This window comes from Cervus canadensis, chromosome Y, assembly GCF_019320065.1.
Source record: "Cervus canadensis isolate Bull #8, Minnesota chromosome Y, ASM1932006v1, whole genome shotgun sequence".
NCBI lineage: Eukaryota > Metazoa > Chordata > Mammalia > Artiodactyla > Cervidae > Cervus > Cervus canadensis.
The window spans coordinates 3,866,479-3,879,143 of record NC_057420.1 but is presented as its reverse complement, the minus strand read 5'-3'; the positions used below and the strand labels follow the sequence as shown (position 1 = coordinate 3,879,143).

The window sequence follows — 12,665 nt, the reverse complement described above, 5'->3', positions numbered from 1 at the left end:
CACTCCAAATTTTTGTTGTGACAAGACAAAGAACCGAGGAACATACACTCGCTTGACAGTTTTCATGTTTGTTTTTTTTGTTTGTTTGTTTTTCTATAAACATTTTTTTTTGTTCCTTATTATTCCCTTTACTTTCATTTCTATATACTATATTATAAGTTTGAGAATTATTTTGGCTTCTATCTTTTTGCCAGTATTTATACTAGTTTAATTCTATTCTAGGTTATTAGCCTTTGCTTTTCAAAACTTTTTTTTTTTTAAAAATGTTGTTTTTTTTTTTTTTTTTTTTTTTGAGAAACATCAGGGATATTTAATCATTCCATCACATGGCTGCGATCCTGCCTGCATCTATGCTGCACTATGTACAAAATCATCTATCTCCCATCCCCTCCTCCCGGCCCCGGCCTGGCCCGGCCCCGGGCTCCAAGGCGAGTGGGGCCCCCAGGCAGCAGTAGGCCTGTTCCACAGGGTCTGGCCAAGACGGTCCAGTGGGGTTCTGGCCCTGCACCACGGCGGGACGGGTCTGGCCGGCCCGGCCGCCCTCAGTGCTGCGTCAGGCACTCGGAGGCGTTTTCCAGAGTCAGGTTGGCCAGGTGTGGGGGCTCCAGACACGTGAAGCTTGGTGATATCAAGCTCGTATTGGTGTCCATTTTGTGCCACTTATTTATGTACTGGAGGAGGCCCTGCACTGCTGTCTCCCACTGTGCTGACGACTCGCAGTTGTAGCCAAAGCAGACGACATGCGAATCCGTGCAGTTGGTGCAGGAGATAGTCTCGTACTGGAAGATGCCACAGTGACGCTGACAGTCGATGCGGCTTTCGATGATGGCATTCTGGATGAGGTGAACTTGCTCCCGGAAGATAGCTCGCAGCTCGTTGGGGAAATACCCCGGGAAGTACATCTTTCCCTGGTACAGTTGATCCATCCTCTGGTACACGGCGGCCGCCACTTGGTTCGGCTTCTCCCGGGTGATCTCCGCGGGGATGGCCAGGTGCAGCTCCTTCATTGTGTCCTGGCTCCAGTCGCTGAGCAGCAAGCCCGACACGGGGATGTCGCCCACCCACCAGGACTTGAGGTTCACGTGATGGCGGTAGAAGGAAAACTTATCCGAGAAGTTACCATGGCAGTGCAAGCAGCCGCGGGCCAGCGCTGCTGTCAGGCCCAGGCACAGCAGCAGGGCCATGGCCCGCCCCCGCCCGCCGCCGACCAACCGACGGCGCCTCCCGCGCCACTCCTTATACTTTTAGAAATTTTATCATTAAAATCTATTTTCACTTTTAGATTTAATTCCTGAGCTGATTGGGCTCTCGCTTTTTTACTGTCCCTTTTCGACTCCTAGAAACCTCTATCTCTTTCCTCACTTTGCTCTGCTCCATATAACTCTGAATCTCTTTGGCTATTTTTGGAGAACTGCTTCATCATCAACATTGGGTTTTATCTTTTGTTCTGTGGATGCAGAATTTCTGATGCTACTGTAACCTAGTATCCAAACCCAGATGCCACGAGGTCAATGCCAGATCTTTAGGTCATTGATGAACTCCTGACACCAAAGAACATTAAAAGAGAATTAAAAAGTTTCCATGTCTACATGGAAATCAAGCTCCAAACTGAAGCCAGCACTTTCAGTGGAAGACAACTCACACCTATTCTCCAGCAAGTCAGAAACACAAAAATGAATATTATAAAAGGCACTTCCTGAAGCCATACTAAACCCATTTACACCACAAAGCACATTACAGGACAATTCATTGCACTTCATAGAAAAATGATCCAGCTCCACCTGACATACCACAGGCACTGCTAAGCTAAGTCACTTCAGTCATGTCCGACTCTGTGTGACCCCATCCCTGGGATTCTCCAGGCAAGAACACTGGAGTGGGTTATCATTTTCTTCTCCAATGCATAAAAGTGAAAAGTGAAAGTGAAGTCGCTCAGTCATGTCCGACTCTTCATGACCCCGTGGACTGCAACCTACCAGGCTCCTCTGTCCATGGGATTTTCCAGGCAAGAGTACTGGAGTAGGGTGCCATTATGGGTCCAATCCCACCCACAAATATCAGGTTCCACAGCAAAGTGGAGCCATAACCCTCCAGCCTGCAGAAAGGGGACCCAAATCACAGCAATCTAACCAAAATGAAAGGGATAGAAATATGCAGCTTGTAAAAGTGCATGATTAAAACCCACCAAAACAAACAAGAGAAGAGGAAATAGGAATTTTCCCTGAAAAATAACCCAGAATAATGAGGGTAAAGATGATCAAAATCTTTAAAGCTAAGTGGAGTTGCCAGTGAATACACTGGAAGCCCAGACTGAGAAGAAATAAACATGTTTACCATAGATCTAGAAAAAATAAGGAAGAGCCACGTAGTAATAATCAATGAAATAACTGAGATTAATAACACCCTGGAAGGATCCAACAGAAGAATAACAGACAGAGAAAGAACCAATTAGGTGGATGTAGAAAGGAGGAAATAATTGAAACACAGTGGGGTGTGTAAAAAAAAAAAAAAAAAAGAAAGTAAAAGAAAACAGGGAAAGCTCTGAGGGTTCTGGCACACTGGTGTGCTACCATGAGAATCATAGTTGTCCAAATGGAGAAGACCAAAACAAAACAAAAAACAAAAAAAAAAAAAAAAAAAAAAAAAAAAAAAAAAAAAGAAGAAGAAAGGAAGAAAGAAAAAAGAAGAAGAAAGCGGGGTACATGAGAAAATTATTGAAATGATAAAAGTTGAGAGCTTCCATGAAATGGGGAAGGAAATAGCTCCCTGAGTCCCAACACAACAGAGAGTCCCAAACAAGATGTACCCAAAGTGAAACACCCCACCACAAATATTTTAATCAAACACTGAAAATTTAAACACACACACACACAAAAACAAGCACTAAGTGCAGCAAGAGGAGAGACATAAATCTACAATTGGATCCCCATAAAGAGAGAAGCTGATCTTTCAACAGAAACTCTTTAGGACAGTAGAGGACGGTAGCACATTCTCAAAATGATGAATGAGCCAAGCCTAACACCGACAAGGATCTCATTCAGATATGAAGGAGGAATCATATGGTTTAAGCAAAAACTGTGAGCATTCATTAACATGAAATTGCTAAACTCTTAATGACACTGTTAAACTGGGGCACTGAGATCATAAGTCATCAGATTTAGCAAACTTATCAGTGACCATAAGATTGAAAAAAGGTCAGTTTTCATTCCAACACCAAAGGAGGGTAAGGCCAAAGAATATTCAAACAAGCGTGCATTTTTTTCTCCTTTCACACACTAGCTAGATAAAACAATTCTTCAGCAGTACATAAACCAAAAAATTCCAGATGTGCAAGCTAGACTTGGAAAAAATAGAAGAACCAGAGAACAGTTTTGAAACATTCATTGGATCCTAGAGGAAACAAGGGAATTTTATAAAAGCATGCACTTCTGTTTCAGTGACTCCACTAAAGATGTTGGCTGTGTGGATCATAGTAAACTGTGGGTAGTGTGAAAGAGACAGGAGTCATAGACCTTCTTACCCGTCACCTGAGAAATGTGTATGCAGGTCAAGATGCAATTGTTGGAACAAGACATTGAACAATTGACCAGTTTAAACCTGGGAAAGGCGAGTGACAAGACTGCACATTGTCACTCTGCTTATGTGAAATATACACAGACTATACTATTCCAAATGCCAGGCTAGATGGATAATAAGCTGGAGTCAAGGTTTCTGGGATAAATTTCAACAAACTTAGATATGCAGATGGGAACACTGTGAAAAGATAAAGTGAAGAGGAACTAAAGAGTGTCTTGATGAGGGTGAATGAACAGAGTAGAAACCTTGCTGAGAACTCAACATTCAAAAGACCAAAATCAGGGTGTCTGGACCCATCATTACTAGGCAAATAGAAGGGGAAAACATGGAATCTGTGACAGACTTAATTTCTTTTCTTTTTTTTTTTTTGGGGGGGGGGGGGCGCTCCAAAAGCACTGTGAATGGTGACTGCAGGCATGGAATTAACAGACACTTACTTCTAGGAGGAAAAGCTATGACAAACCTAGACCTTGTATTAAAAAGAGACATGAGATTATTAACAAAGGTCCCCTTTGGGGGTAAGGGATACATCCCTATAGTTTATTCAATAGGAATGTATAGATGTTAGAATTGGAATGTAAAGAAGTCTGAGAGCTGAAGAATTGATACCTTCAAACTGTGATGTTGGAGAAAACTCTTAGGGGGTTTCTGCAAGGAGAACAAACCAATTAATCCTCCAGGAAACCAACCCTGAATATACTTTTGAGCACTAATATTGAATCTGAAACATGAAGATTTTGCCAACCTGATGCAAAGAGCCAACTCTGGGAAACATCATGATGCTGGGAAAGATTGAGGACAGGAGGAGAAGGGGGTGACAGAGGATGAGATGGTTGGATGGCTTCACCAATTCAATGGATATGCATTTGAGCAAACTATAGGAAAACAGTGAAAGAGTGGGACACCTGGTGTGCTGCAGTCCAGGGAGTCACAAAAGAGTTGGACATGACTAAATGACTGAACAACAACAATCAAAATATCTAGAACAACTTTTTAAAATCACTCTAAAATCTATTTAGTAAAAGAAACAGAAGCAACAACAACAAAAGTCAACACTTTAAGATGGAATACTAGAAGATGGGATAATGGATTTTTTTTTATGGCAACTATAGACTGTCAAAGAGACAAATCTTTCAATTGAACAGATTTTCAACATTACAATGAAAGGAAAATTTTACACAAGGAAGAAGCAATAGAGTGCCTTAGTTACTATACTAATAGTAAACAAAACAGATTTAAGTCAGAAATTATATGAAACAAATTACATTAAATATATTCAGTTCAGTCAAACATTCATATCTGATTCTATGCCACCCCATGAACTTAAAAGGTTGTTGCTTAACCTTGAAAAACCACTGGGATTCTTGGTCCCCGGAGGAGAAGAATCAAATCCGGGGCCAGACATAAGGGTTGATCTCTCAGAGCTTTAGGGTAATAAACTTTTATTAAAGTATAAAGGAGAGAGAGAAAGCTTCTGACATAGACATCAGAACAAGATAGAAAGAGTACCCCCTTGCTAGTGAATTCTCCAATGAATCAAAAAAGAACGTCTGGAAGTTGTAAAGACCTCACCAGACCTACTCCCACAATTTACATTTTAAGATAACAGTATTAGCCAAAAGGTTTAATCCAGAGACTGTCCTCAGGCAGGATGCAATATTTTTATATAAATCTAAGGAAAGGAGACAAAAGAAAAAAAAAGAGTTGACTCTCTCTCCTTGGGGACCCCTAGACCTTTATTAACCTGTCTAGTATATGACTCTCTCATTCCCCTCTTTTCTTTTAGAAGCATTTTGTTTCCAAGGGAAAGGGAGGTCATTTTCATTCCATAACTACTTCTTGCTGTGTAGGGGCATGGTCCCTAAATTGTTGAGGCAACATATTCTCCTAACCCCCACATTGAGGGTCTCTGATGCAGGGGTCCCAACAATAGTTGGAGGAGGCCATGGCACTTGTATGAGTTTGGACACCATTTGTAAATTAAAAGTTTTTAGATGCTTAGAAAACCCCGTTATACAGTTACAGGCATAAGGCAAAATAGTCATTAATCCAAGTTAAAATAAAAATGAAAAGTCACATTATGTCCATAGTTACAACAGTCCATCTTAAGGTTTTTAGATGTCTTAAGTTTTAGAGGTTTCACATGTGATTGTTGTTGAATGTATTTACACAACTGGAGAACGTCTTTTCCTTCAAGTGGAGATGCCCACCAATGGAAGCCTTCCTGTGATGAAGAGGGGAGTGCCCCACAGACCCAGACTTAGACTGATTGTAGAATTCAGCGTAGGATTGAGCCCAGGACAGGAAAGCATTGTCTTGAGGATTAAAGTGCAGACTCAGGATTTTTGGAGTCAGCAGAAGTACGCTCACATAGATTATCAGGCCCATCTGAAAAGTACAATGTCAGAGCATAGAAAGTGAAGACATAAAATGAAGTCACTTAGTTCTGGTCAGGGTGCCAGCTCTTAACTCGAGTGTGGTGTACCTATGAATCAATTCCTGGCACTTAGACATCTATAGGAGAAGAAAGAATTACCTGGTAAGGGCCTTCCCAGAGGTGCTCAAGGGATGGGTCCCCAGACCCCAATGTTTTCATGAGGACCTTGGTTCCTGGCTCAAGTAGAGGCTTGCTTGGGTCAAGAGTCATCTCACAGAGTTATGTTATTGCCTGCTGAAAAGCTGAGAGCTGAGTTACATAGCTAGTTAATGCCAAGGCTTCAGGGTCTATTACAATGTTTGTGCATAAGAAAGGCCTTCCATAAATACATTAAAGGTGGACAGTCCCTCTTTTTTTGGAGTAGTCTGAGCCCTCATTAAAGCTCTGGGTAGGAATTTAAACCAATTGTCCTGAGTCATTTCAGTTAATTTGTGCAGATGTCTTTTGATAATGTCATTAGCTTTTTCAATCTTTCCTAAGGATTGGGGTATCCAGGAACAGTCTAAGTGATATTCTATTCCTAGAGTTTTAGACACCCCCTGAGTTACAGAAGCTGTAAAGATGGAGCCATTGTCACTCTGAAGTCTCCGTGGCAGCCCAATCCTGGGGATAATTTCATGGATTAAAAATCTCTGAAACCTCCTGTGCCTGTTCACTACGACAGGGAAAAGCCTCAATCCATCCAGTAAAAGTATCCACCCAAATTTGTAAGCAAGAATACCCATTAGCTTTTGGCATATGAATGAAACTAATTTCCCAGTCCTCTCCAGGATACTTTCAACTTCCTTGTAATCCAGATTTTGCAAGCTATTCAGTCTTTGGGTTATGTTTCTGATAAATCTCACACCTTATGATAAAGTTCTTTAAATTTATCATTACATTTTTATCTTCAAACAAATGAGAAATCATCTGGTAAGTACTCTCCGCACGCAAATGAAAACTCTGATGTAAACCCTTAAGAATTTTCCACTGAGCATTTTCAGGGATTATTCATTGTCCATCTTCGGACTGTATCCACCCTTTGTCAAAATCTTTGCTCCTCTTTTCTCATATCTTTCTAATTAATCCTCAGTATATTGTGTTTTTTCCCTCTTCCACAGGACCTGTCCAGATCAAAGGCCTCTGTACTGAATGGGTTTCATACAGTGCCACTTTTCTGGCTTGACAGTGAGCCAACTGATTACCTTCAGCTACTTTACTCCCATCCCTGCTGTGCCCGTTGCAGTGCATAACTGCTACTTCTTTAGGAAAAGATATAGCAGTTAAAAGTCTCTTGATCTCTCTGAAATGTTTAATAAGTCCTCCTGTTGCAGTTTTAAACTGTCTTTCTTTTCATATTGCAGCATGAGCGTGTAAAATCAAATAAGCATACTTAGAGTCAGTGTAGATATTTACCCGCTGCCCTTTGCTTAACTCAAGAGCTCAGGTCAGAACCACAAGCTCAGCTAACTGAGCACTGGTTCCCTGGGGCAGAGATTTAGTTTCTAAAACCTGTTCAGCATTCATCACAGCGTAACCTGCTTCACGCTTTCCATCTCGAACAAAAGAATTGCCATCTGTTGATATTTCCATATCAGGATTATCTAATGGGGTATCCCTTAGATCTTCCTAAGTTTCATAATTTAAATTAGGAATTGGGAACAATCATGATCAGGTGTTTCATTTTCCTTCTCAGGAAGGAAAGTGGCAGGATTTTACATTTCCACAAACTTTAACCTTAGTCATTGGTCCTTCAAACAACAATAACTGATATTTAAGAAGCCTACTGTCTGTCATCCAAGTATTCACCTTCTAATTTCAGGTTCCACTCACATCATGAGAAGTTAGTACAGTGAGGTTTTGTCTATTAATTACACTTAAATCTTCAGGTGCTAATAAAGCTGTTGCCCCAATTACTCTCAGACAGTGGTGCCACCCTTGAGAAATTAAATCTAATTCTCTGTTTCAATAAGCAATAGGTTGCTGGTGAGGCCCTTGTGGTTGTGTCAAAACTCCCAAGGCCATACCTTTTCTTTCAGTGACAAACAAATTAAATTTTGACCCTGTGGTGAAGTTCAGAGCAGGAGCATAGAGGAGAGCATTCTGAAGAACCTTAAAAGCCTTTTGAGTATCTGGAGACCAAACCAGTTGGTCAGTTTGTGGCTGCTGAACTTTAGCTATAAGTTTATATAAAGCCTGGGCAAGATCCCCATAACCCGGAATCCAAATTGCACAGTAGCCTGTGATTCCCAAAATCTCTCTCAATTGTCTTAAAATCATAGGTAGGCGATGATTTAATAGAGGTTTAATTGTCTTGGGGCCTAAGGCCCTAGTCCCTTCTGGTATGATCAGGCCCAGATAGCTAACAGATTGTTGACAAAACTGAGCCTTTTCTCTTGATGCCCTGTAACAGCAGCCTGACAGAAAGTTTAAGAAATCTTGAACAAGCTTGCTCTGTTTCAACACAGAGTAAAATGTGATCTGTATATTGTAACACCACCTCTTTGGAACTATTAAAGTTTTGTAGATCCCGTGACAAACTGTGTCCAAATAAGTGAGGACTATCACGAAATCCCTGGGGCAAAACTGTCCAGGTTAACTGAGAAGCTGGCTGCATAGGGTCCTCAAAGGCAAATAGAAATTGACTTTCCTCTGCCAAGGGCAGTGAATACAAGCATCTTTTAAATCAATTACTGAGAAATGTTTGGCTCGTTCAGGAATCAGACACTCGTGTGTGTAAGGATTAGACCTCACGGGGTGTAAAGGAACTACAGCTTCTTTTATTATTCGTAAATCTTGAACTAGTATACATTTACCATTTGATTTCTTTGTATTCAAAATAGGAGTGTTGCAGGTACTGTTACAGGGAATTAATAGTCCCTGCTCCTTTGAATTTCCAATGATGGGTTTTAACCCTTCCTGCCTCAGGTTTCAGTAGATATTGCTTCTTTGTTGAAAGAAGGGTGGGTCTTTGAGATTGACAACTACAGGGATAGCATTTTGTGTTCAACGCACAGATTTTTCATCAGCCCATACTCTAGGATTTACATTTTGTTCAATTAAAGGGAGAGAAAGTGAAGGCTCCATATTCATGAAAGCAGAGGGATGGACCTTGCTCAGTATATCCTTCCCCAAAAGGGGTGAGGGAGATTCTGGCATGATCAGAAACTTGTCTGAAAACAGCACAGAATCCCAGCCACAACTTACAGAAACACTGAAGTAATAACTTTGTCTTGTCTAGATAGCTCCATTATGGAAGTGGATTGGGTAGAAAGTGGTCCAGGGGGTTCAGCAAGCACTGAGTAAGTTGACCCTGTTTCTAAAAGACATTGACTAATTGGCACCCCACAGTTGTTTATTCCTGGGGTTCTTCAGGTGTGATTAGGACAGGATCTTGTGTGGGGACCCCCAGGCACCCTCAGTCTTGATTGTCCTGAGAGTTTGACCCCTGAAACCTATACCTCTGGGGGAAGTCTATTTTACAGTGTGGTCCCTTGTAGACTGGACATGGAGCCGGGGGTAGTTTGGATGCCTGAGGGCAATTCTGCTTCAGGAATTCCACAGTAATAGGTAGCCCATCCCTTTTCACCTGAATTCCTCTGGAAATTTTTCTCAGGAAGTTTTAGAACGGTTTTCAAAGTGATTGTGAGGGCCTCCACCTTGTCTTGTGTCTTTTTCTGCCTTTCTTTCACTCCTCATATTCCTAACATAATAGCCTATCTGAGCTAGTTCTAACAGATTATTAAAGTCTGATTTGGCCCACGCAGCTGTTTTAATAGATTACAGTGGATATCTGGAGCCGACTGAGTGAGAAATCTATCCCTGAATATCACTTTTCCCTCTTCATTTTCAGGATCAATCTCCACGAATCTGCAAAGAACTTCACTCAGTCTATCTAGGAATTTACCAGGAGCTTCCTTCTTCTCCTTTACTTTGTTAGTCAATTTACCATAGTTTAAAGGCTTAGTACACACTTGGCTGACTGCTTCAAGAATACATCTGACAAAATGACTCTGATCTCATTTTTCTTTATCTGTTTTGTAGTCCCAGTCTGGTTCTGTAAATGGGACCACCCAATAACCCATGAGGAGGGCGGTTAAATTGTCCTCCCTGGACAATTGCTACTGATTCATTACCAAGCCATTCATCTCCATAAGCAACCACTGTTCCCACAACTCGAGGTTTTGAGTCAGGAATCAGCGTTTGTCCCAAGATATATATCATATCCTTCCAAGCAAGGTCATAAAGCAGAGTAACTCTGTTAAAAGCTCTAATATATTTTTCTGCGTCCTCTAAATAGTCTCCCAGATCCTCCTTGATTCTTTGTATTTCTTGATAAGAGAAAGGCTTATTAACTCTAATAGACTGATTGTTTCTCTGGGTGGGTGCTTCATGAAGAGGCAATAGCTTGTGTGGGTGTTTCTCAGTTTGTCTGGCTGCACTGCACTTATGATCCCAGGGATAGATTGGAGAAACCCGCTTTTCTTTATCTCTTTGTCTCCTGTCTTCCATCTCATCTAGCAAAGTAGGAGGACAGGAAGGAGCTGAGGGTGTTACACCCAAATCTACACCCTTAGGACACAAGTCTGGCATATTTTGCAGACAGAAAAAGGGCAACATATATGCTACCTCTACCCATTCCCCTTGTTTTCCACAGAGCTGGTCTAATGGTAAAAGAGTATTTAACTTAAGAGACCCTCCACTGGCCACCATTGGCCATCCTCCAGTGGGTACCATGACCATGAAGTATCATATCACATAGGAAGATCAGATGCATCTTCTTTAAGCCCTAAGGATCAAATCTATCACAGCTTTCCAGGATACAGTTCAAAGGAGTGAGGCTGTCTTTTTTCCATTGTATATCCTTGCCTCCTTTGTAGAAGATAAGTTGTCCATAGGTACGTGGATTTATCTCTGGGCTTTCTATTCTGTTCCATTGATCTATATTTCTGTCTTTGTACCAGTACCATACTGTCTTGATGACTGTGGCTTTGTGGTAAAGCCTGAAGTCAGGCAGGTTGATTCCTCCAGTTCCATTCGTCTTTCTCAAAATTGCTTTGGCTAGTCGAGGTTTTTTGTATTTCTGCATAAATTGTGAAATTATTTGTTCTAGTTCTGTGAAGAAAACGGTTGGTAGCCTGATAGGGATTGCATTAAATCTATAGATTGCTTTGGGTAGTAAAGTCATTTTGACGATACTGATTCTTCCAATCCATGAACACAGTATATTCTCCATCTGTTTGTGTCCTCTTTGATTTATTTCATTAGTGTTTTATAATTTATATGTATAGGTCTTTTGTTTCTTTAGGTAGATATACTCCTAAGTATTCTATTCTTTTTGTTGCAGTGGCGAATGGTATTGTTTCCTTAATTTCTGTTTCTGTTTTCTCATTGCTAGTGTATAGGAATGCAAGGGAATTCTGTGTGTTAATTTTATATCCTGCAAATTTACTATATTCATTGATTAGCTTGAACAATTTTCTGGTAGGTTCTTTAGGGTTTTCTATGTAGAGGATCATATCATCTGCAAACAGTGAGAGTTTCAGTTCGTCTTTTCCTATCTGAATTCCTTTTATTTCTTTTTCTGCTCTGATTTCTGTGGCCAAAACTTCCAAAACTATGTTGAATAGTAGTGGTGAAGAGTGGACACTGTTGTCTTGTTCCTGATTTTAGGAGAAATGTTTTCAATTTTTCACCATTGAGGGTAATGCTTGCTGTGGGTTTGTCACATATAGTTTTTATTATGTTGAGGTATGTTCCTTCTATTCAGGCTTTCTGTACAGTTTTAATCATAAACCAACTGGTCAACCAATGGTAAAATCATGAAACTAGAACACTTTCTAACACCATACACAAAAACAACTCAAAATGGATTAAAAATCTAAATGTAAGACCAGAAACTATAAAACTCCTAGAGGAGAACATAGGCAAAACACTCTCCAACATAAATCACAGCAGGATCCTCTATGACCCACCTTCCAGAATGTTGGAAATAAAAGCAAAAAATAAACAAATGGGACCTAATGAAACTTAAAAGCTTTGCACAACCAAGGAAACTATAAACAAGGTGAAAAGGCAGCATTCAGAATGGGAGAAAATAATAGCAAATGAAGCAACAGACAAAAGATTAATCTCAAAAATATACAAGCAACTCCTGCAGCTGGAAAAATAAAAAAAAATAAATGACCCAATCAAAAAATGTGCAAAAGAACTAAACAGACATTTCTCCAAAGAAGACATACAGATGGGTAACAAACACGTGAAAAGATGCTCAACATTACTCATTATCAGAGAAATGCAAATCAAATCCACAATGAGATATCATTGCACGCCAATCAGGATGGATGCTATCTAAAAGTCTACAAACAGTAAATACTGGAGAGGGTGTGGAGAAAAGGGAACCCTCTTACACTGTTGGTGGGAATGCAAACTAGTACAGCCACTATGGAGAACAGTGTGGAGATTTCTTAAAAAACTGGAAACAGAACTGTCATATGACCCAGGAATCTCACTTCTGGGCATACACACCAAGGAAACCAGATCTGAAAGAGACACGTGAACCCCAATGTTCATCACAGCACTTCTTATAATAGCCAGAACATAGAAACAACCTAGATGTCCATCAGCAGACGAATGGATAAGGAAGCTGTGGTACATATACACCATGGAATAT

General features: G+C 40.6%; 1 protein-coding gene across 1 annotated transcript; it reads right to left on the bottom strand.

Moving 5' to 3' along the window:
* Positions 1-282: 282 nt before the first annotated feature.
* Positions 283-1,205, bottom strand: LOC122436464 (izumo sperm-egg fusion protein 4-like). The gene has a single exon (XM_043460258.1). The coding sequence runs from the start codon at positions 1,182-1,184 to the stop codon at positions 543-545; it is 642 nt and encodes a 213-aa protein (XP_043316193.1). The 5' UTR covers positions 1,185-1,205; the 3' UTR covers positions 283-542.
* Positions 1,206-12,665: the final 11,460 nt, after the last annotated feature.